Source organism: Lethenteron reissneri, chromosome 25, assembly GCF_015708825.2.
Source record: "Lethenteron reissneri isolate LAM-NWPU_2019-01 chromosome 25, ASM1570882v1, whole genome shotgun sequence".
NCBI lineage: Eukaryota > Metazoa > Chordata > Hyperoartia > Petromyzontiformes > Petromyzontidae > Lethenteron > Lethenteron reissneri.
The window spans coordinates 499,565-525,780 of NC_083803.1; the positions used below are offsets into that span (position 1 = coordinate 499,565).

Consider the following 26,216-nt stretch of genomic DNA (forward strand, 5'->3'; position numbering starts at 1 on the left):
CAGTGAGTGACTAAACACACACAATGACCACACACACACACACAGACTGCACAGTGAGTGACTAAACACACACAGTGACCACACACACACACAGACTACACAGTGAGTGACTAAACACACACAGTGACCACACACACACACACAGACTACACAGTGAGTGACTAAACACACACAGTGACTACACACAGACTGCACAGTGAGTGACTAAACACACACAATGACTACACACACACAGACTACACAGTGAGTGACTAAACACACACAATGACCACACACACAGACTACACAGTGAGTGACTAAACACACACAATGACTACACACACACAGACTACACAGTGAGTGACTAAACACACACAATGACTACACACAACACGCGCGCTTCGCGCTTTACCCGCGAGCTCCGTTGGCCTTGAAGCCCAAGAAACGCGCGCGCCCCCCCCCCCCCGCTTTGCCCAAAGGGGGCGGGGCTGACCCGGTCGGGGTCACGTGGCTGGAGGGGCGGGGCCGCGGGGGCGGGGCGTCAGCACGTGACTTGGGGGAGCGTCAACACGTGGCGGGGCGACGGACAGCGAGGTCGAACGCGATTCGTTTTCCCCCTTCCTCACGAAAGGCTTTCTTCGCCAGGCAACAAACAGTTTTCAATAAACACGACAGTTATCCATAATGCGGGGGGGGGGGGGGTTCGGGTTCGATCACGTAAATATAAATGTGTCGTTAAACACGCCCGACACAGCCAATCGCGGCTGTCGCCTGATGATGCCGGTTGTCGTGACTGGCGAAGCGTCACGACAACTCGAATTGTAAATGTTGTGGAGTTGCTCTCCAGCACACTGCCGGTGTCATGTGCTAGTCACCAATTGCCACGTTCTGTTTACGTGACAAACCTTACTGATTTGCTGTCGGTTGGTGACGGGTTTAACGACACATTTATATTTACGCGATCCAACCCAAAAACGTATTATGGACATCGCAGCCTTTCATTACCTTTCCCTTAGGATCTTCAGCCACTTGATTGGATCATTCCGATTAGGGGCCGTCCATAAATGACGTCACGCGATTTTGGACGATTTTTTACCCCCCCCCCCCCTTTCGTCGCACGGCGTCACAAAAAGTCAGACCCCCCCCCCCCAAAATATGACGTCTTAAAGCTCTGCCCCCCCCCCCCCAAATATAAAACACGCTTCAAATCGCTTTAAACTATTGTCATTGTAGTGCGTATTTAATGTGGCGCTGTACTCTGATGTAGGAGAAAACATTAAAAAGTCTATTTAATAAAGTAGAACGTGTTGTCTATATTTATTTAAAGTTGCGCATTTTGATGTGACGTCACATTTCTCAACCCTCCCCCCCTAGGTGCTTGACGTCATTTATGGACGGTCCCTTACTCGCCAGATGCACATTGCACAATAGCTTCATGGCAATGTTTCAACGTGCTTATACAAAGCTGTGTTGTGCTATTAAATTATTATTTGTAAAGCCCCAAAACGACAGCTGCCCTTTGTCAACCCCCCCGTTGAAGGCCTCCCTCGCACGCTGTTGCCATTGGGGTTGTTTGCCATACTTCTCCACGCTGGTTCCTGCCGCTTGATACTTTTAACAAGTGTATTTATTTGTACGAGGAATGCGATACTCGTCGCCTACGAAACTGTTCGGCTCAGCGTAACGTTCCTGACAATGTTAGACTAATATATTCTATGGCAGTGTTACGTTGGATAGTTTAACACTTGTATCGATAGCAATTTTAAAAAATGCATGCATTTTGTGCCTAGTATGCATCATACGTGCGATACATTCAGTATTTTATTCGTAATACATCACACAAGCTAAGATAAAGAAACGACAGTTTATAAATAGGAAGATCAAAGACCTAAACCAGGACATAGAGCTGCAGTAGGAACCTGCCACAGTAGAGGTGTCCTTTAATGCAGGTTTTACGCCACTAATTAACATGAAGAAATGTAAAAACTATTCCTAATTCACATTAGCACAATACAAATGGGGTGGAAATGCCAAATTGTGTACATGTCACCGACACAAACCCAAAACGCCAACCATATAGTCCCACTTACAGCACGACACGGCCAACAGATGCCTCTTCACGAGTTGAATGTCCTACACACCATCACGTGATACCTCTTTAACGTTACATTGGATCTGCAGCAGTGGTAGTTCGATGCTCAAACTGGCTCTTGTCAGTAATGTAGAACTCCAACTCAGAACCGCTGGTGGAATCGAGCATTCTCATGGCTCCTTGGCTTTATGACCCCCTGAATCTGGCAGGCGAAGGGTCCAGTGCGAGTGGCCTCTGTCAAATCAAGGAGCAGGGAGTGTGGCAAGTATGGTGTGAGCAGTTATAGAGAAACGCACTGAACGTTCAGCAGCCAGATCACATAAAACCCATCCTGCACAGTAGTGACCAATATGCATTGTTCCCAACTCACTCGGCAATCTGGAGCTTTCATTCTCTCTACATATTGGGTTTGCTGCCGTTCTTAGGTTACTGTTCCTAGGATCAACATCGATGCGTTTCAAGTCCCCGTGTCCCACGTCCCATTGCTTCACACATGCAGATGTCGCTATGCCACAGCACACTGCCATAGCATCAACTCCATCAAAACTGTTTGCTTGAATGACAGGTCCACTTCAGCCACTTTATTACTGCAGTGCCTATGCCGCTATCAGTACCACACGTGGCACTGACAACCAAGCTAACATGCATCGCACAAGTGGCTATAAGCGAGCCTTCATTAACTTGATCTTTACAAGTAATGACAATTTCATAATCAATGTTATACAAATGTATTTGTCATGAGTGGATTGAACTTGTGGCTATTTAATACTTTTAAATAAACTAGCCTTTTGCCCGTCCTAGGACGGAAGCTGTAATATTAAAGAATGGCAGTGATTCTTGCACAAAACACCTAACTTCATGTCACTGTATTCAACTCACCTTCAATTAGTTCAAAATCACTGCTCTACTTTATTTTCTTCTGCTTTCGCTCGCTGGGGTTGTAATCAATTTGAATTCGATACAATACCTGGAAATTCATGGAGAAATGTATATGTTTCATAATTTAGAAGCAAAAATTAGACTTACCTTTTGTTCGAAGTGCTGTAGAAATAGACACCAAAAAAAAACTTCGTTACGTAGAATTATTTATTTGAATAACTTTTTCAATAAAGAAACGTCAAATTTAAAGCGAATTTGCGTAAAAATATTTATTTCCGCTCGACCTTCTTCTGCAGGAGTGTCAAAATCCACCCACTCTTGATTATTAATGACGGGGGGTATATTTATCTTTTACCGTCACTTTCTGTAAAGAAACGTCAAATTTGAAGCGACTTTGCGTCATCAATTATTTAATTCAGCTCGACCTTCCTCTGCGTTAGTGTAAAAATGCACCCACTCATGAATATTAATGAAGGGGGTGGGCCTCATGTGGAGTGACGTCACTCATGGGATACACACACATTCTTGGCTCAATATAGTAGTAATTACCGAGTTGAGAATAATTATGCGTCGATGATTGAATACTGCAATTGATTCCCAAACACCCTGCAGCCACTAGATTCAACGTGCACCAAACAAATTGTAATTCTTGAAGTGACCCCAAGACCGTACTTATATTACTATACGCCTGTTAGATTTACTTTGTTACAAACTGGTGTTCACTAAAACAAGAGTATGAATTCCTGCAGTCACGAAAGCTTTAAATCAAGATTTAACTGCCTCTACGTGGAGAGTTTCCACACAACTATTAGATCTTTTAACAGACTTCGAGACAAGGCTCATCTGATCTGAAGAGATGCCGCGACACCAAGGTAATACCGATCGCCTTCACACTCACATCTGCTGCTGTCACTTCTAATGCTAAACGGATCTTGTTCAGGGCCGGCCTAGCCCTGATCTCGAGAGAATACCATTGCTCCGATTTGAACTAGATAGTTGAGAAAATACTCTCTTACAATCACACTTAGCATTGACATAAAATGTCTACATCTGATTGGGACCGTGTAGATAACATGACAGCTTCTTCAGCCGACTTAATATCAGCCAAATGTAAAGTTAAGCGGATTGCCAAATTCATCCTCCTGTTTAAGAATAAGCCTGATCCATACGTTAAAAAGTTATACGTTAACAAGATTGTTATCAATCATAGTAACAGCCCAATTTCTGACAGCCTAAACTCGGTACTAGCTAAAGGGTTGCATTTCGCAGTCACCCCTAAACACATCCCAGTTGATATCATTGCCCAGGTCGACGTAGCCCTCAAAGGTTTGGGACATTTCTGCAGATGTGGCGATATCGGAAATCGCTGCAATTTTTTAAAAACGCTAAGAAACCCATTAGCAACATCAGCAAGGATGAGCGTTTTGAGCTTAACTGAAAAAGAGATGACAGTCATCCTCTCAGCCGACAAGGGCAATGCCACTGTCATCATGGATAAAACCACATACAATAACAAAATTCAGGACCTACTCAATGATGGCAGCTATACCAAAATCAAGATATCCTCTTGATTTTAGAGAGCCGCTTGGTTGGTTCGGCATCTTTAATCGAACCAACCAAGCGGCTCTCTAAAACCCTCTGCTGCAAGACCACCCAGATTTTATGGCTTGCCAAAAATCCGTAAAGGTAGACCGCTCCGTCCGATCGTCATCACCATTGACTCACCCACCTACAAACTGGCCCGATTTCTGAGACCTTTCTTCCATTCACTGGCAAGACCACCTCTGCTGTACTTAATTCAGCTCATTTGGTTTCTATAATTAAATACATCTCACTATCTCCAGCTGATTTGCTTGTTAGTTTCGATCTGGTCTCTCTTTTCACCAAAGTTCCTGTGCCTGACAACATTGCAATAATTGAAGATTTGGTCCAAGGACTGAATGCTGATGTACCAACATTTACTTCATCTGGAATGGTACATTCTACAAACAAGATCAAGGTACTCCAATGGGTTCTTCCTTATCGCCAGTGGTAGCCAATGTTTTCATGGAAAAATTAGACATGCCATCCAGGCATCCACCCTACGTCCTTCCTTGTGGAAGAGATACGTAGATGATACGTTCGTCATCTGGCCACATGGCCTGCTAGCACTGAACCAATTCAACTACATAAATTCCATACACCCAGCCATCAAATTCACCATGGAAGTGGAAAAGGATGGTAAGTTACCATTCTTGGATGTTTCAATCGAAAATAGACCAGATGGCTCATTGGGACAGTCTACCGGAAAGCCACCCACACGGATGCCTACCTAAAACCCGACCCCCACCATCCAGCCCAGAATTCCCTCATCAAAACCCTACCCGTTACATCCTCGACCAGCACCACCTAGCCAGTGAACTGGAGCACGTACACCAAGCCCTCAAGATGAATGGATATTCGGACCATACAATACGCAAAGCTGTCACCCCAACCGTGGGAAAAAAACATCTGAGGACCCAATCATAACCATCACCTTGCCAAACATAGCAGGGGTCACAAAAAGTATTTCCAAAATCATGAACATAAGATCCAGGTTCGATTCAACACAGTACATAAAATTCGTGATCTGATCCCATCTGTGAAGGATGTGATCCCTCAAATGCAATACCCTGGTGTCTCCACACTAAGTTATCTGCAGCAGTAGTTACATTGGGGAAACTAAACGACATGTCTCGGAACGTGTTCGTGAACACAAGGCGGATCTGAAACACGGCAGGACAAATACCTCGGCCGTGGCTGATCATTGTTTTAACGCTGTGGGCTCACACGATATTGATTTTTCCAAGACGAAGGTACTCTGCAAACCCACTATCAAAGATTTGTTCATGAAGCCATCCAGATATATAGAACTTCAACCGAGAAGATGGGTACAAATTGAACAATGGAAGGACGTGATTAACCAGGTAAAGTCTTAACTTGCTATGTTTTCATCCTTTCTACTAATGTTAACCGACTCCGTTTCATTATTAGGTTGCATGTTTTTGTATTGCAGGCTGGGTGTCCACTGCCCCAGCCTGTGGTTGGACCATCTCTAGCTCCACCCAACGACCTTGATGCACCCATCTCAAGCCTATAAGACCGTGTCTCAGCAGCTTTCTCTCTCTCACCTGAAGACGATTGCTTGTGTTGCAATCGAAACGTCGTGATCTATTTTTTTTTATTTACGTGACTTGACCGAAAGACCCAAGAGTATAAAACAATTACTTTTACTGTTATATTTGCATTTCATAACCACACCTACATATCACAGATTAAGTCTATCACCAGCCATTTTGAGCTAGTTTTAAATTTCCAGGTGCAAACATTTCTAGTCAAGTTGCATGCATTCACATAAATCATTCCGTGCATTAAGATGTAAACACACACTACAATCGTCAGAATTAGGAACCTAAAAAGTTGAGCACAGCTCAAAGTAGGTCTGACCAATATGGCAATTACCCATGCATATCGCCGATGCTCAAACGGGGAAGTTTTGAAAAAAATGCTGTGTGTACAAGAGCTAGTGCATTATTATAGTGCATTCTAACCTCGTTATAAGACTGAACTAAAATAAAATAACATTGCATAACTCACATGAAAGTTTTTATTTATTTATAAATAAATGACTTGAAAATAATGACTGAACTTTGACCGTATACTGTATTTCAATGCAAAATACATTCAATTCAGCTAGTTTGTGGCTGCAGATAAAGCTTAAACATCTACGACTACTAAATAAAGCAAATGAGAAATGTGATTAGAAAAAAGAATGTACAAATGTTATCACACAGTAAGGGTTTTCATATAGTCATGCAGTCAATTTTATACAGCTACTTTTTACTATTTGGGATCAAACCCACCCTTTGTAAATTTACTTCTGATGGCCAAGGCAATACTTGTTGATTGAGCATCATTGATCAAAATAGAATACAAGAATGGGCTCTGCTTGCCACTGCCATCGATCACTGAGGACAATGTTGTTGCTTGGTTTTTCAATCAGCTGGCAGCAGGGGCAACTGTTTTGTTGCAGAGACGAGCAAGTAGCCCAGCCATCTGTAACAATGAGTTGACACCTTCCACGATGCGCATGTGCGTCAGCCCGATCTCCTGTAGAATGCACAAAGACACATTGATGCATGCATCTAGTTCACAACAAAAGCACACGTTACTTGCCACACAAACCGTGTGGAGTCGCACAGTATCCAGGCACACTGCACTTCAGGATTTTGGCTTACGACTGTGTATACTGCATACCACTTACAATTTATCAGCCATATACCTAACAGGATATATGGCCAAATTAAAGAAGTAGTCTTTTTAACGTATATTCTAAATTAGCTGGCAAGTCACTTTATCTCAGTATCCCTTTCGCCTTCACTCTGTCGGTCTCGCACTGTACGTTGCTGTTCTCCTGTCCATCTATCTCCATCTCTGTGTTGCCTTCCTTTGTCTCCGTCTCTCCCTTAGCATTTTTTTCAACGCCTCGTCAAGCATTTAGCTAACACTACTCTCCACATCTAATGTCCAAAAGCCACCTCGATCAAAACCATTAATCCATCATCTCTTAACCTACTTCCCATGTGCCACTATCTCCTGTACCAACCTTAAGGAATTCCAGCTTGAGGTATTCAGCCATAGCGTAGGTCTTGCAAACCCTGAATATGTTGCCGATAATGTCTTCGGGTGAGTACCCCAGCTTCCACAGATGTGACATGATCTGTGGAGTCAGTACATAGGATGAGAACATTCTACCCTTGAAAGTATTATTATAACTATTGGTAGGGTACAAATCACGTGGTAGAGCAACAGGATTTCGCCATAATAAGGCAGAATTCATATCCCAACCAGATATAACTCAGGCTATCATACTCCAGGGTCAGTGGTAAACCAACTAACAGGCTATTCACAATTACACCAATGTGAAATTCCCACCATAGGCTCTGGACAACGAGCATTCATTAACCCTGGACAATATTTGAATGCGAGGATGTTTTTATTGTTAATGCAATGATTGCACGCACGCACTCATACAATACATTGGTGACCCACCTTGTAAGCCTGGTCTATATTTCCGCTGACACAGTGCCCAATCATTTCCTTCACCAACAGAGGGTGTGGTTCATCACACACCTAAGCATGTCACATCATAACACACCAAATGACATCACACATTACATACCGAGTAATCACACCAATCTCACTACGAATACAAAACGTCACATTAATTTTATGCCATGTTTACCTTAAGTTGTATAACACTCCACACATTGATGCACTAATCTAAACCAAACATGACTTCTTAATAAAAAAATAATTCACATCACTCACTTAATTCCTTTGCATTTTCTTTTGTACGACATATCTCTTTGATGCCTTTGTGTTATGATGCTCTATGAGAGTGAATGTACAAGGCAGTGGGAAGGCCAAGTGAAAACCAGTGAAGGTTGGGTTGGTGGTGGGAGGGTGCACCTTGAAAACATTTTCACTGTTGACATATCCAAACCCAGTGTGCGTGGACTGCAAATTGTTCAGAGCCTGTGGACACATACGCAAGAGACGTACATAACAAGTTAAAACTCGCAGTATCCCCTTTTAAATCGAGTGTCGGGCAGTGCACATCTCTATTACTGGCCCTCAGCAGTAATATAACTCATACATTCCGTTGCCATGGGTCCACCTTCCTCAAATATAATGACTGTTGACGTCCCATAAAGCGGTACTAATTTTAATGAGGACTGAGAGATGAGATGGTTAGATTCCCCCATCGGGATTTAAACTCAAAACTTTAAAACACTCTTGCATGGTTTTTTTATCATCTTAAAACAATATAATTTGCATTATCATTGAATAAGTCCTTGGCATGAACAATTTGCAAATAAATAAAAAGTGTGCATTTCTTTTTACAGCCCCCATACACTGACGAACCTGCCTCATGTCGCCCTGTGCCGTGAAGATGATGGCCTCTAAGCCGTCGTCCGTACGCTGCACGCACTCGTGGTCACACACTTCCAGCAGGCGCGACAGCACCTGGCTGTCCAGTCAGCCGAGAATAACGCAGCACTGCACAGCGCGACTGGATTGGTTCTAGGCATAGTGGCGGTAGGAAACCAATAAAATAGATTATTCACGCACACATTGCATACACGAGAACCGGGTTCTTGAATTCTTATTTTCCAGCACACAAAAAATAAGATTAACATGTGGTGGTGGGTCACATCATGCCAGTGTCAGGTGTACAGATCGTTGACATCACATGGTGTAGTGAATGAATGAGGTAAAAACGTCTGTACTACACACACCAAACATACTCAGTACACAAATGGGCATACTCAAGCTTATGTACCTAACAAGGGAAAAATACAACCACAATTAGTTACAGAAACAATTGGCATGTAATGATGCATGAATTAAAATTAACAGAGAAGTTCAGGTTATATCTACATTAAATCTTGATGATAATCAACTATTTTCAATAAATATGTTGTATATGATGGGGTGACATAAACCCTCCAATGACAATGGCAGAAATATATTTCTTGAATTAAATAGTGATTCCAATTTATTGCTTTGTAAAATCTAGGGAAATAAATAGTTACAAGACGAACAAATAACAAGGTGCATATGCATGCCATATGTTGGAGATATCTATGTACACATACATGTCAAATCTAACAACACAAACAAACATGCAGCAGTGCTCATCCATTTGTGGCCTTCATCCTGAGCAGGCTATTCCATATTTCCATGGCAGGGACCCATTCCGAGTATAACCATTGGACACTTCCCAGTTATACTGATTTTATGTAACCTGGTGGGAGCAAATCTTGGTAAAGTTACTCTCCCACTGGGATATAAAATGTACGACCTCATTGTGGGTGGGTGCTCTGTAAGATTTATCATGGTTAAACTTGAAGGTGGTGTCAGTGATCGACAATACTTATTTACTTCTCTCCTCTGCCTTTGACAAGTGACCTCTCCAATAACCGCTCAAGCACCCCTACAGGCCTCTCAACCAAGATCCCGTGACCTCAAGTGCGTTCCCGACTTTGAACAAAGTTTAGAGTTGCAGTCACATTTTAAACCCAAATTATACATTATGTACAGCGGATATCACAACACCACTGTGGGATTGGCACGACAGAGAAGTCGTGTTTGATTTCCCAAAACTGGTATTTGATGCATCACATCACATACTCAAGCTAAAGAAAGCTCCAAGGTACGTGATGATAACGACCATTACAGGACATTTACATCCAAAATGTGAAATCAATTTAGCGGAAATGCAACGTGGCTCAATGACCACAATTCTCCCACTGCGCCCATCAAAGCCCTCGCACAGTCACCAATGATCTTGTCGGAGGCGTTGCACGCAAGAGCGAAGCGTGTGCTCTTGCTGTAGATCTCCATGGTGCGCCGCAGTGCCTGCTGAGCTCCATCGGTCATGCTTCACGCAGTGGAGGGGACGCAGACACAGAGGAACGCAACTCACCGAGTGGAGACTTAACCAATGCCTTCTACGCATGCCCATCATAGAGATAAACGCCAACAGTGATTTAATATAGCGTCGTTTTAATACAACAATGTCAGAATCAGAATCTTTATTTAGACTGGAGGAATCCGACAAGCTATGAAGCTCTTTTTCACAGATGTCCAGTTTTGACGAGTCCGCAAGTTACAATGGCAAACAAAGAAAACGATAGGAGTGCAAAATAGAGAAAGGGGTAGGCAAGTCATTAAATATATATATACGTCTGATTGATCAAGTTTGGGCAAGAAAGCAAAAACAATAGTCCAGACAACACCAAGACAGCACATAACCCCTCAATCAAATGGCACATTCACATTAAACTATAGAGACATGGGTAAGTATCAAAGTTACAAATCACATTTGCGAATGTGATCTTCCACTTCAGAATATTTTTAAAGATTTGCGATGTTAAGGGAGGAAAGAAGGTTGTTCCAAACTGTTGGTTCTGCAACGGCAAAGTCTTTGTCACCTATTCCAATTCTTCTTCTATTCCAAAGTGGGCAAGCAGATGGCAATGGTGCAAATTCCTCCTTCCTATGATGAGATCCAGTTCATCAAGTAATGCTTCCCATTAAGTAATACATTCAAAAATAGGGGCCACAACAGTAACACAACGCAATTTAAAATTTGTACCACAAAATCATGAAAATCACTGTCTCAAATAACCCAACATCCATCCTAACAGAAAAATACACGTAAAGTTAATGTACTCTTTAGAGTGTACAACACAGACATTCTAGCACATCACACTCCATACCTATCAGCCTCATCCAGGATGATGATCTTGTGCCGGCCACGAGGCAATGTTACTTTCTGCTGCGCGAACATCTTGATCTTGTTACGCACCACGTCTATACCCCTGCGTACACATTAGAGTGATCACAAACACTGAATCTGGTAACAAGAAGAAGCCACAAGGTATTATCTATGTCTCCCATGGTGGTGTGTGTCATAAATATTTCAAATCTTAGCATGTTTTTCTTTTTCAAAATTACCAACCACAACTAACCACTCGTTGGTAACTGCGGTTTATCAGCAGCATCAATGTTATCTACAATTACCCAATAATGCGAGTAATACTGTCCTCAATATTAACTATTAATCAAGGTAACCATGATCTGCATATGTGATGCACATTTAGATTTTCTTCAAAAGTGTGTGTATAATGAGGGATACGTACATGGTAGACAGGTTCCCTGCATCGTGTGGTCTGTACGGGGTGTGCGCTTGATATGTGTGTGCGAGCTAACAAGTTGTGATACGTATCAGACATCTGCACGCAAGAGTAAGAACCTCTGCTCTACCGACCTGGGGTCAAATATAGTTACAGGAGCAATCCTCGTTGCAATTTGCAATTACATTTTGATTGCAATTAATAAAAAAAATACAATTGCTATTGACCCCAGGTCTGAGTGTACCACACCTTATACGTACACACGTGAAAATAAAGTCCAAAGTAGCAACCAATGTACGTATGTAGAGCTTCTTTTGCACCGTACGTAGCCAACCATGCTCATCATTATTGCAAAAGTTTTGAAAGTCATAACAAAAATTCCGAGTTTAACATGCACGAGAGCATAAATAAGGACAAACCCTTTACTCTTTGAGAGTATGGATTCCTGCAGTCACGAAAGCTTCAAATCAAGGCAGACCCTTTGTTCGTACTCGCGTGCTCACAACACGGCCGTGTAAAAGCGGTGCCCCTGTTCTGACCCCAAACAAGTGTAAAACCGCTCCCACCGATCGTTGGAGGCATTGAGTTCCAGCACAGCATCCCGCACCGCTGGGCCCAGCAGTGCCCGTGCCAAGCACAAGATGCTGGTCGTCTTGCCCGTGCCAGGGGGGCCCTGCATTCAACCGAACATGAACCAGCACGAATGTACTTTCTTTAGAGGCTCACAGACCGATTTGAAGCATAGATAACATACATACAAGAACATGTGCCAAGCCCTGCATGCACAGAGCATGCATCATTGTTCAGTGCCTACAGGTCATGCAACTGCAACCAATTGTCAAACAAGCACACCCACGTGACGCATGTATTCATGCCCAGCAGATCCATTTAGCATGCATAAGTGTCAAGATTGCGCAGCTTGTTTATTTTTAAAACGCATTAAAACAATGAACATCAAACACCGAGACTAATACCAGCACACACACACACACGTGTATATGACACGAACCACTCACATCGGTGCAAGCACAATCCTCATGGAAATGATTGCAGTTGACCCTGATGGGAGCCTGACTTAAATCACATCTTACATTATCAACACTGCTTCAAAGAGAAAACAAACCAGAATAAAAAATATATACTCAACCGCAATAATGATGTTTGGAACATTTCCCTCTCTGGCAAACACCTGCAAGCACACGAAAAATATCAGAATTTTTTTTAGGTCAAGATTTTCTACTCCGACTGAAGTTTGATAACCGATGTGATATTCCTACAACACACCACACACACACACTGCGTACGCAGTCTTACCGCGAGGCGGCTCACGGTTTCTTCATTTCCAACAACCTCGTTGAGTTTGAGAGGTCTGTATTTTTCCACCCTACACATGGTCACGTCACAATGTTATTTGCACAATGTAACATCAGCACCCGTGCACGACGGCTACAAACACGCGTGTACAAGTACTGTACAGCCCCCAGGTCAATCTGCTGGATGAGGTGGTGCCATACTTCACCACGATGGTCAATGCTGGTTGTTAGGACAGGATACGATTGCCACTCGTCACAGACAGTAGCAGTGGCCAAGAGCTCAGCTCAGGTAGCCGGATTAATTGTGCGCTTCACCAAACTGCTGCGCCACCGCTCCTGCCCATGAATATGAAGGGAGAACAATACAAGTTGAGGTACAGTAGATGCACGGTGGCTATAGTTAGGGCCAGGATTATGATTGGGGTTTCAAATTGGTATGAATGAGGCCAGGGTTGGGATAGTGCTTAATTATGACTGCGGTAACGCATGCCACTTGGGTTAATGTTATGACGATTGGGTCTGTCAGGGGGATAACGCGTGCTGGGATTGGCGGTGCCCGCTCACCAGGGCAGCTCGTATCCCACGCGCCCGTGTCCCGCCGCCGTCTCCTTGTCGCTGGCTGTGCCTGGCGACCGCGGTGTGGCCGCCAGCCCCGAGGTCCCCGGCTGCTCCGAGGCGTCCCCACACTCCGTCTCCATTCCTTCCACCTCCATGCCGCCAAGCAGCCCCTTTCCCGCCAAGCACCACTACCACGTGACAGCTACGACCACCACAGCGCACGTGACCCCCGGCACGACAGGACGTGACGACATGAACATGCAACCCGCATCGTACAAAAAGGGCGGCCATCTTACCAGGGGGGCTCTACATGTTCACTGTGGGCAGCTCACGTGTGTGTGTGCTGCACTGTGTGTGTGTGTACTACACTGTGTGTGCTGCACTGCGTGTGTGTGTACTGCACTGCGTGTGTGTGTGTGCTGCACTGTGTGTGTGTGCTGCACTGCGTGTGTGCTGCACTGCGTGTGTGTACTGCACTGCGTGTGTGTGTGTACTGCACTGCGTGTGCTGCACTGCGTGTGTGTGTACTGCACTGCGTGTGTGTGTGTGTGTGCTGCACTGTGTGTGTGTACTACACTGTGTGTGTGCTGCACTGCGTGTGTGTGTGTACTGCACTGCGTGTGTGTACTGCACTGCGTGTGTGTGTGTACTGCACTGCGTGTGTGTGTGTACTACACTGTGTGTGCTGCACTGCGTGTGTGTGTGTGCTGCACTGCGTGTGTGTGTGTGCTGCACTGCGTGTGTGTGTGCTGCACTGCGTGTGTGTGTACTGCACTGCGTGTGTGTGTGTACTGCACTGCGTGTGCTGCACTGCGTGTACTGCACTGCGTGTGTGTGTGTACTGCACTGCGTGTGTGTGTGCTGCACTGCGCGTGTGTGTACTGCACTGCGTGTGTGTGTGTACTGCACTGCGTGTGCTGCACTGCGTGTACTGCGTGTGTGTGTACTGCACTGTGTGTGTGTACTGCACTGCGTGTGTGTGTGCTGCACTGCGTGTGTGTGTGCTGCACTACGTGTGCACTGCACTGCGTGTGTGTACTGCACTGTGTGTGTGTGTACTGCACTGCGTGTGCTGCACTGCGTGTACTGCGTGTGTGTGTGTGCTGCACTGCGTGTGTGTACTGCACTGCGTGTGTGTACTGCACTACGTGTGTGTGCGTGCTGCACTGCGTGTGTGTGCTGCACTGCACTGCGTGTGCTGCACTGCGTGTACTGCGTGTGTGTGTGTACTGCACTGCGTGTACTGCACTGCGTGTGCTGCACTGCGTGTACTGCGTGTGTGTGTGCTGCACTGCGTGTACTGCACTGCGTGTGCTGCGTGTGTGTGCGTGCTGCACTGCGTGTGTGTGTGTACTGCACTGCGTGTGCTGCACTGCGTGTACTGCGTGTGTGTGCGTGCTGCACTGCGTGTGTGTGTGTACTGCACTGCGTGTGCTGCACTGCGTGTACTGCGTGTGTGTGCGTGCTGCACTGCGTGTACTGCACTGCGTGTACTGCGTGTGTGTGCGTGCTGCACTGCGTGTGTGTGTACTGCACTGCGTGTACTGCACTGTGTGTGTGTGCACTGCGTGTGTGTGTGTACTGCACTGCGTGTACTGCACTGTGTGTACTGCACTGCGTGTGTGTGTGTACTGCACTGCGTGTGTGCACTGCACTGTGTGTGAGCCATTTGTTAGGCTATCGTCAGGCTTGTACATTATATTTTTAATGGAGAAGCAAAGATTGCATGATGAGCACATATATTTGAACGATATATGGCGGGCGAACTGTTGGGCGGCAGATGGCACTGCAGCATAAGCTATTGATGTGTTGTACTATACTGCAAAGAGTGCTATGCTCCCCGCCTTCGTTGACCCGACATATGGACCATCGAGGTGAAGTATTGTCAAACGGCGGCGTTGCGCCATCAAAGGGTTGACAAAAGGCTGCACGTGTAAAATGTACGTGCAAGGTAATGTAAAGTAAGAATGTTCAATACGGAATCTAGAAATCAACGGCTTCACGTGTCTACCTGTCATTGAGCAGAGCAGTTATATCCTCCGTTAACTGGACCAGATAGAATAAATAGAACGTGGACATGAAAAATAGTGAGATGTTTAATTCTAAATACCAGACCATGCGGAGCGCTCATCCGTCATGTTTAAAGGGCAATTGAAAACAAGTTTCAAGAAATGTAGATACAGCCTCCAAAATCGTGTCATGAAGATCACAGGAAACACAGTTACTGAAGCTCGAGGCCAATGAAGCACATAAGCAGTGTTCTTCATTGCAAGGCCAGGTGGCCTTTAGTGTGGCCCCCGACAATACACAAGGAGCGGTGTGGCGGCCCTCACACTGATGTCTTATCGGCGAAAGTGGCCCTCTGCAAATGAGTGAAGAACACTGACAAGCAATATTTAGGATCGTTTTTTTCTCCTATTGACCACTTGCCATCAACGAGTCATTGAAATCCCAGAGTATTCGATTGCTTGCCTTTTGATCATGAAACTGCCTTCCTCGGAGTCAACTGGGTACAGCAGTGGCACAGTGATTAATGCACTGATTTATAAACTCGGGGACATCACAAACATTACACGAGTGATATCGGTCCTGGGCTCCCCAATATCGTGAAGTATGGTCAAACAATCATTTTTACTGACATGGCATGCAAAGGCCATCCAGCAATGAATTGGCAATAGGACTGAAACATGTTTTAAAAACTTTTATTTTACGAAGTGGAAACCAATCCAGCCACTCCATTACCTTAAAAATATGGACATTGTAAAACGATTGACAAAGAAGGAAATGTCACCTTTAGTCTGTACTAACATTAAAGCAAAGTACAAATCAGAAAGGGAGTCGTACAAGGAGATTATGCTCAAAATTACTATATTTTTGAGAATTTAGATTGGTTATACAGTATCATGGCAAAAACCATCAATATGAACTAATTACACAAAAACTTTGTCATGTGCAAATTCTTAAACAAAATAACAGCTGGAAGGTCAGCTGAAAACACCGTTAAATAGTGAATACTGTTCAATTGTGTGCATATATATTTCTGGGCCTAAAGTAAACCAAGTTCAGCATTACAGTCGTGTTTCAGTTTTAGCCACAGGGTCACTCAGCTCAGTAACCAGACATCCAGGGAGAGTATTTAGAAGAAACAATCTTATATATAATTATTAGGTACTGTAATTTCCTCCACAGCGTACAGTACTCTAAATGAAATAATTGTGGCTATGAGGTGTACCAGGAGTAGGAAAATGAGTTTATCTGTATTTAATACAAGTGACCAGTGAAGGAGACTTTGGTGGACGTAAGTTAAATAGCTACCTACATATAAGATGTGGGCATGAATTACGTTTGAGAGAATCCGATCAGAGCATGGTCTCCACTACATATCTGTTGGGCACCCCACCATAGCCAAATGCAATTTAGAAAATTACTCACATTTCCCTTCTTTAATGGCCAGATAAATGACATCAATACAACTTTCACTCATTGAAGCAGCCACTGAATGTAATACATTCCTCTTTTATGAAGAAGTCCTGTTCTAGCCTGCCCAGGTGACAATTTTCTTAATTGTGTAACCTTAAATTTCGATTTAAAGCTTTCGTGACTGCAGGGATTCATATTCTTGGATCTTTCGGTAAAGTCACGTACCGAAAGATCCAAGAATATGTGTAACCTTAATCACGTCTGCAGGGTCCATCTCTCCATGTAGATGTACCCAACTACTGCTATGGTCTAGTACCTCTGATCCACGCATCTCTAATGTATGGTGAGAAAACAACATTTCCCTGCTTCTGGTTACAGCCAGTTGGTTGATAGACCACGTTGTTGTATGGTGCGCACTGCTCCTGCCAATTTATGACAGACTGCATGCATCCACTTCGTGTGGGTGGCACCTGGCCTGGCACCACATACTGCATTTGGCTAAAGGAATTGAATGCCAATTTGCCACTGCCCATGGTATAGCTGGGCACAGTGAACATCGACGGGTGGTAGACGAGGGTGCCGTAGAGTGATTGAGACAGGTAGACGGTCTGGATACAGGTGAACTGGTTGGATGGCATCCACTGGTAGAGGCGCTGGGATGTGGTGGCACATGGGGAACCATAAACGGGAGCCTGTCAAAAAAATCACGCTGGATGATTAAATTATAATAATAATCACAGCAGTTAACTATGCTGGAGGTGACATATATTGTTTTAGTCATATCAGTAATATTCAAAGGAATAATGATGGTGTTGACGTTTGTGATGCTACAAATGTCGATGATGCCACATTGGTGAAGACATTTCATAATTTTATGCGAAGTCTCTCAATAATTTTACCCTCGTTATTTAGTTTGTCCAGTGTCTTACAGTACTCACATATATACAAGAATCTTCATGAGAATACAATACTATTTGGGTTTACAGGACAAAACATCTAAATATAATGTATACTGTTCCGAATTCGCCATAATGGAATTTTTTCATTGTGGAATTAATGTACTTCATTAAAATTGTATATATATATAGAAAAAATAGTTGTATATTTGTTTTTTATAGTATATTGTCTTCATGTTTTAAAGTATTATTTTATTTGCTTCTAACAAACCAAACTTGTGCATTATTTCAATATTGTGGTAATCTTACCTGCACCTTGACTGAGGGGTTGGCATTCAAGTATGGCTCATTCCCCTTGCATCCTGCCTCCACTTTCTCGGGCTTGTCTGTGGGACACACCATGCACTATTGGGAACGTGCCAGCATTCTACAACACACCACACAATGCAACTACATACCGAACACCATACACTATGTGTACTCCAACGTTTATGACCTAGGAGTCGTGTTAGTCACTTCAGTCCTTCTAGGTCCTAAAACTGTTGCATCGTCGACACTTGACCTCTAAGGAGTGCTGTGAAAATGTTACTCATCACCACTGCAGCGAACATCTTTCTATTAATATCATAACTGAAATCTTAAATAGGGTGGGAGTGATGCATTTAATCATATTCATCTCCAGTATTCATTTTTATTGGAGAGATGATTGAGTCAGTTGTTCGGTCACAGTACCAACCAGCCAGATATGTATCCCCAAATGTTAAAGCTAAATAGAAAGTCAAATATGTGAATAATTGAGATAATTGCGTTTCATGACATTAGGAAAATGAATGTTGAAACTATTTAAAGTAAATTTAGCATACAAAAACATTCCAATATGGGAAAATTCATATTTAATGGCATCACATAATGAGCAATAACCCAGTGATTACCAAAATGTGTAACTTTCAGAAGCACAAAGTGTTGGTCAACCTCGTGAATTCTCATACATTTTCCTTGAAATGTGAACCAATTTCATTCAACCTGCCACTGGTCATTCAGATTACAATAAAACCAAATCTGTCAATATCTGTTCTTTTCTAAAGGAAACTTGTACATGAATACACACTATACAAAACTAGTGGAGCCTCTGTCACTGCTGGTCTCTCTATATCCGTGGTCTCTTGTCTCCCATGGCCTTGCTGCTCTCAAATGACACACGTATCCAGTGTTTGAAACCCAAAGAGGTTACTTCACTCACCCCCATCAGCAGAGGTCCCAACTCTCATTGTATCACCTCCTATCTCTCCAGATGTTGTGTTTTCCTGTGTAACAAATCAGCATTTCAACATCACCATTACATCACCATAATTGTTAGTCTCAGGTTCGAGATGATTTCCAAGACTGCTTCCGATTTGCTAGTATTCAAAATAACTGTGGGGAACCTCTACTTATATGTGATATAGTGAAGAGACCTCATCCTAGAAACACATCACAAATAAACATTGTTAAGCTTATAAACAAAAAACATATCCACGTCTTATTATCTGAAATATTTCTTCAAATGTATTAATGGAGTGGAAGATGGCAACCTTCACGCGGCCCACTCTGTTAAGTAAGAAATCACCACGATTGTCATCAACGCGGCGACCGAACATTGATCATCGATCTCCCCATCTCCAGAGCAACAACACGAGCCACGCCAATGGGCACTCTTCAGGGCCAGACTGAATGTGAAATTGTAGTTGTTGCTCTGCAACCTCCATTATCTGTTTTAAAAGATAAAATCGATTTCATCCTCATCGATTCTCATCTTGGCTCATGGTCGTAAGTTTATTTTGAACATTCCACATTTCTCTGGTGGATGTCAGTCACCTGTGAGACAACCCTCGTTTATTTCGACAATTGAACCAGAAAGACAGAATTGTAACTTTTAACTTTCATAGAGTCGCGCGCTCTACCCACATTACATTACAGTATTCAACGCATTATAAGCGGGCATATCACCTTCAACTACAGTGCATGTTATCTTGCCAATTTCGCCAAATGCATCTCTCCTGGTATGTTCATATGATTGTACACATCTTAATTTTAATGTATTTTTTCCTTCAGAGTTGTTTCTCAATAAAACATTGGAACAATAATATAAATTAACCCATCACTGTGTATTACAAATGTTAAAATAAGCTCAACATCAAATGGGACGTTAAGTAGATGGGCCAGGAAAGAATAGGTTCAACCACATTTACTAATTTCTGCACATCAGCAAACAAAGCTTTTGGACAAAGCATACCTGCATTATAGGTAAACTGGAGTAGCAGTCCATCATCTGGAACAGGTGGTCAAGGCTGTTCTGCTGCATCCTAGACTCATCCTCTTCCAATCTGGTCTCCTCATCTTTTTGGTCAGTTTCTTCTCTTAAATTTCCAACTTTGAATTCCTTTTCATGTTTCTCTTGTTTCTCTGCAAGGCTCACATAATCTTTTGTCAGCTTTTCCGATTTCTCCACATAATCTGACCATCTTATCGAAGGCACAACTGTATTATACCCAGTCCCTGTCACTCGTGGAACACACTCTGATCCTTTCATAGAAACCTCGGCTGCTTCCCATGCAATTCTGGCTCTCTCCATTTTCTCAAGGTCTGATCCTTCCAGGGTGCTGCGTTGTGCTGCTTTGAGTTTTACTAACCAGAGAAGGTGCAGCGCTTTGTCACTCTTCCACCAACTCTGTTCAACGTTTACATCTGTCCCAGTCTTGAAAATGGGATAGTTTGGGACATTTGCTTTCTCTGCTGCTTGGAAACTGCTGGAACTGCACAACTCTTTCGTGTCAATGTTTCCACCTTGCAGATTGGTGGTGTTTTGACTCTGGTCATTACCCATCAGTTTGTATATGGGATAAGTGACATCTGGATGATTACTTTCATTTTGCATTATGCAGCCTGGAAGCACTTGCTTCGTATTACTCTCAGCATCTCTAGCAATGGCAGGGTTTTTTATTATGTTTAGATCATTTTTATCTATTTGGCAGCAATGTTTGAATATCTCTCTTTCTGTCTGAGTGCTGATGGTGGTGTCCTCTTTCTCTGTGCTGTTGATTGGTGGAGCACTGTTATCATCTTCATTTGTGCTGACGCTGCCAACAATGCAATCAGGAGCACAGTATGAAACGAAAAAAACCCATCAATTTTGCAGACATTGTAAAATCCCATCCTGAGGGCACAATAAACAGAACCAATTATTTGGGTTCGAATATGCGAGTTCACGTTCACAAGTCGGATGGTTACAAAATAAACATCTTACGGAAGCTCGTTCGTAAGTGCGAATCTTCGTAAGTCGGGCATTCGTAAGTCGCGGACTGCCTGTGCATGCTTATTCGTGAGCAGCAACTCCCACTTTCTGACACACCTGTCTCTCGTTTCTGATATTCAAGGTTGTGAATGCGTGTAATACAATACTTTGGAGGTGTGGGTCAGTGGATGTTTATCCTGCATGAGATAGTCGCACCCATAGGCCAGTGAGATGGCATGTAGATGGCAATATAGTTAGTTGGTTATTGATATTTCTTTACACATTTTGAGTATTAACCATTCATTTTTCTCAAGGTGCTCCAGTTTTCCTCCAAGCCTAAAATATTCAAGGAGGAATTGGCCCAACATACTAAGCAAAACCCACCTGAATAAGTTTTGAGACTTAGTGAGGTTTTCATCAAGACAAGTATTATTTGATAATTGGTTCTTTACCCTTCTATCTGGCAACAAAACTGACACCTTTTTTTGTTGCCAGATAGAAGGGTAAAGAACCAATTATCATATTTTTACTGGCAAATGAGGTCCCCAAAGTATTATTTGTTAATGTTGTATTTCAATGGCAAGAATGCACGAGAACAAATAACAAAAACTCAATCCACTCACCAAAATACTTTCCTAAAGAGGAAAAATTTGACATTTTGGGCTTTACCCTTTTTTCATAGCACAAACGGGACAATGGCAAAAATGTGACCCGTTATATAATTATTATTTTATTTGTAGTGTTATTGATAAAGCGTTGAGTTATTATTAGGTTAATTCCCAAAAAGACGTACATTGCACAAGTGAAGCATGAGCACGCAAGAACAAACTCACCAGCAGCAGCAGTTCTTCTCTTTCTTGACATCCTTATTCATGGCATTGCCATCAGTGCCAGCCTCAGCTACGACGCTCAGACCACAGCTGAGCTCGACACGAGAACCAGTGTCGGCAGTAGCAGCAGGTGTGGTGCAGCAAGACTCTGCCTGGGTCCCACGTTCGGTCCCAGACTCTGCCTCTGCGTACACTATTTCCAGCAGAGAGTTTAGGTGTCCGGCTCGCACCGCAATCAGGTGGCACGTGCAGTCCAGCTTGTCCCAGCGGTAGGCATGGGGCACCCAAATTCTGTCCGACAGCAGCAGCGAGGAAAAGGGCTCCATGCAGGCAGGAGTGAAGTGGCGGTAGGCAGGCGACTCTGGCAACAGAGAGCAGAGACGTCACTTGGGATTACAGTCCTTGGGAATTGGTGGAAAACAACATGGCTAAGTGTGGTAGCACATGGCTTTAATTCACCAACTTGGAGATGAGATCGGTTGGTAACCTTAAAGGTGGCGTGATCATGTGCAAAATACCCTCATCTGCTGGAAGGAGGCAGTAGAGCAAATACGCTTCTGACAGGGTATCTTATGATACTGTATATGAGTGTTTCCCATCATATGCATCTTTATATAAGCACTAGTTTCCTTCGAACCCCAAAGGTAATTGTTGAAACATGCTAAATGAACCTGAGAAAGTATGACGTTTATTTTTTTAACCAGGTGAGACCTCCAGAGGCCAGGATATCTTTTGATTTGAAAGTGACTTGGGTGACCAAAATCGTAACAAAATAGCTATCACATGAGAAGTTAAACAAACTGTACAGTATTGCAAATCTAATATTAATTAAGGCTTTCATGAACAATAAAAAGTGTATTATATGTCGATAAGTAAGTGCAGCTTTGTATGCAGGTGTTGTTAGGTGAATACGCATGTACGAGTAAGTAGGTAGAGGGGTGTAGGTGACAGGAATATGTAGGGTAATTGTGTTATGTAGGTCGGTGTGTATATAGTTAAGCTAATTAGCTGTGGTTCTAAAAGCAGGTGTGGAGAGAGTAGAATGGTAGGCAGGGCGAGGTAGGATGAGCTGCTGTAGAGGCCAAGCCCAGGAAATAGTTACAGAAGGAAGGCAGATATCGACGTAGATGTGGGACGAGAGCTGGCGGCTTCGGGAATAATAAAAAAACGAGTCAATATAAGTTGACGATTATGAATAGTCAATAGGCGTTCGTGCCCTGCAAGCGTCAGTGCTGTGCCTGCCCTGTCCTCCAAGTGTTTGTTTTGGGAGTTGAACGTAACAACAACGACAACAACGACACCAACAACGGCAATAACAACAACGACAACGGCAATAACAACAACGACAGAGTCCCTTGAGCAGGACGGCTCGTGTGGACTCCCTTTGTACAACTACGCGGGGTTGCCCGTCGGTAGTTATTGTGGGTGGTCATGTTCAGGTCGGCGAGTTGTTTATTCGGGTGCGGTGGTGCGGGCGAGCTGCGTGTGTGCAGCTCGGGGCGGTGGTGCGGGCGAGCTGCGTGTGTGCAGGTCGGGGCGGTGGTGCGGGCGAGCTGCGTGTGTGCAGGTCGGGGCGGTGGTGCAGGCGAGCTGCGTGTGTGCAGGTCGGGGCGGTGGTGCGGGCGAGCTGCGTGTGTGCAGGTCGGGGCGGTGGTGCAGGCGAGCTGCGTGTGTGCAGGTCGGGGCGGTGGTGCGGGCGAGCTGCGTGTGTGCAGGTCGGGGCGGTGGTGCAGGCGAGCTGCGTGTGTGCAGGTCGGGGCGGTGGTGCGGGCGAGCTGCGTGTGTGCAGGTCGGGGCGGTGGTGCAGGCGAGCTGCGTGTGTGCAGGTCGGGGCGGTGGTGCGGGCGAGCTGCGTGGGTGCAGGTCGGGGCGGTGGTGCAGGGCGAGCTGCGTGTGTGCAGGTCGGGGCGGTGGTGCGGGCGAGCTGCGTGTGTGCAGGTCGGGGCGGTGGTGCAGGGCGAGCTGCGTGTGTGCAGGTCGGGGCGGTGGTGCGGGCGAGCTGCGTGTGTGCAGGTCGGGGCGGTGGTGCAGGCGAGCTGCGTGTGTGCAGGTCGGGGCGGTGGTGCGGGCGAGCTGCGTGTGTGCAGGTCGGGGCGGTGGTGCGGGCGAGCTGCGTGTGTGCAGGTCGGGGCGGTGGTGCGGGCGAGCTGCGTGTGTGCAGGTCGGGGCGGTGGTGCAGGCGAGCTGCGTGTGTGCAGGTCGGGGCGGTGGTGCGGGCGAGCTGCGTGTGTGCAGGTCGGGGCGGTGGTGCGGGCGAGCTGCGTGTGTGCAGGTCGGGGCGGTGGTGCGGGCGAGCGTGGCCGCACCTGTCCGCCGCCGCAGGGCTCCCTCGTCACCTCGGGGGGTGAACGGTCGCCACCCCCCGGGGGCCGCGAGACGCGTCGCTCCTCGTGCTCGTTGTTGTTGTTGTCGTTGTTGTTGTTGACAAACCTCACGGCGCTCGTCGACGGAGGGGAACTTGGTTCGGATGTCGGCCGGAGCCGCGAATCAAAACTCGCGAACCTCTCCCACCACCACCCATCACCCACCACCACCACCACCACCCATCACCCACCACCACCACCCATCACCCACCACCACCATCACCCACCACCACCATCACCCACCACCACCATCACCCACCACCACCATCACCCACCACCACCATCACCCACCACCACCATCACCCACCACCACCATCACCCACCACCACCATCACCCACCACCACCCATCACCCACCACCACCCATCACCCACCACCACCACCACCCATCACCCACCACCACCACCACCCATCACCCACCACCACCACCACCCATCACCCACCACCACCACCCATCACCCACCACCACCACCCATCACCCACCACCACCACCCATCACCCACCACCACCACCACCCATCACCCACCACCACCACCCATCACCCACCACCACCACCCATCACCCACCACCACCACCACCCATCACCCACCACCACCACCACCCACCACCACCACCACCCATCACCCATCATCACCCACCACCACCACCCATTACCCACCACCAATCACCCACCACCACCCATCACCCATCATCAACCACCACCACCACCACCACCAATCACCCACCACCACCCACCACCACCACCACCCATCACCCATCATCACCCACCACCACCACCACCCATCACCCACCACCACCACCCATCACCCACCACCCCCCATCACCCACCACCCCCCATCACCCACCACCCACCACCACCCATCACCCACCACCACCACGGCGACAATTACAGCGACCGTACTCGCGATTTGGGAGTTTGTTTTATGCAAAACAACGCAATAGTACACTCCACTGCTGGACGAGGCGTTGGGGAATGGGTACAGCAGCAGCAGCACGATGATTGATGTCGCCGAGCCCCGTCTGCTGACAACGCACCCCCTTGCAGCGTGTGAACATTAAACCACGACGCTCTGCCAGGTCGGACACCGAAACGTCGGTCTCCCGACTCGCACTCACAGCGGCTGAGCGGCGCTCACCAACTTTGCGGACCTGTAACAGACGTGGCTATGCAATGCAGTATATGTATGTGTGTGCTGTATGTATCATTTAAAATCCCCCCCGCCTCCCTCCAAGCGGTACTGTGTTGTATCGCCCCCCGCAGGGTTGATGATGATGAGCCGAGTCGACCCACGTCTCCTCCCCTCTCCCTCTCAGGCGTCCTGTGAGTCGGGCGATCGATCACAGCTCCAACCCGGCGCATCTCACGGGGATTCAGCCGCGTTTAGTGCATTGCGATCTGGCCAAATCGTGAACGGTAAAGATTTGTCTTGAACCGGACAGTTCAGAAAATAGTACAATTGTACGTTTCATGAACGTGATTATTTCAAAAATCAAACAATCATACGAGTGGCAGTACACAGGACAGTATATCCACATGGTCTCACATACGTTGTCTAACGCATCTCTCCCCTTGCTCTTCCATATCTTCTGACTACATCTCATCTCCTGCCTTTCGTCACCTCGGAACACATTGATGTCCCATCACTCGTCTCTCTCCTGTCGTGTGAACACACCCGTCCCCCACTGGTCTTCGACTTCATCTGGATGGTCTCCCATCTCAAATCATCTCATCGACATGGTTTTATTGCAGGGCTCGCTCACATCGCCTCTCCACCGGAGCTGTAACATATTTATTTGATAGAGCACACGTTACGAAACTAGCCAGTGTATTTTTTAAAACAACCCCATACAAGATGCTAAAGTGGCTACATTCGCCTCAGTATTTTTATTTAC

General features: G+C 45.5%; 2 protein-coding genes across 4 annotated transcripts; both read right to left on the minus strand.

The window, feature by feature from the left end:
* Nucleotides 1–4,834: 4,834 nt before the first annotated feature.
* RFC2 (replication factor C subunit 2) lies at nt 4,835–13,745 on the minus strand. Its single transcript, XM_061558801.1, is given in 12 exon segments — nt 4,835–7,078; nt 7,575–7,688; nt 8,021–8,101; nt 8,441–8,506; nt 8,897–9,007; nt 9,009–9,055; nt 10,315–10,415; nt 11,257–11,358; nt 12,240–12,346; nt 12,821–12,862; nt 12,988–13,057; nt 13,551–13,745. Coding segments are annotated over 12 exon segments (1,101 nt in total). The 5' UTR covers nt 13,700–13,745; the 3' UTR covers nt 4,835–6,967.
* A 2,485-nt stretch (nt 13,746–16,230) lies between these two features.
* On the minus strand, nt 16,231–24,503 carry LOC133346959 (uncharacterized). 3 transcript variants are annotated; one of them, XM_061558803.1, is made up of 6 exons: nt 24,268–24,503; nt 21,965–22,322; nt 20,133–20,976; nt 19,101–19,164; nt 18,170–18,246; nt 16,231–17,656 (listed from the first exon to the last, which is right to left on the minus strand). In XM_061558803.1, exons 2-6 carry the CDS (start codon nt 22,285–22,287, stop codon nt 17,267–17,269), a joined length of 1,698 nt encoding a protein of 565 aa, XP_061414787.1. In that variant the 5' UTR covers nt 22,288–22,322; nt 24,268–24,503; the 3' UTR covers nt 16,231–17,266. The 3 variants fall into 3 exon arrangements, with proteins under 3 accessions (XP_061414787.1, XP_061414786.1, XP_061414789.1); XM_061558802.1 differs by lacking the exon at nt 24,268–24,503 and adding an exon at nt 23,064–23,247; XM_061558805.1 differs by lacking the exon at nt 24,268–24,503 and adding an exon at nt 23,064–23,246 and having other exon boundaries at nt 20,133–20,302.
* Between the last annotated feature and the right edge of the window lie 1,713 nt (nt 24,504–26,216).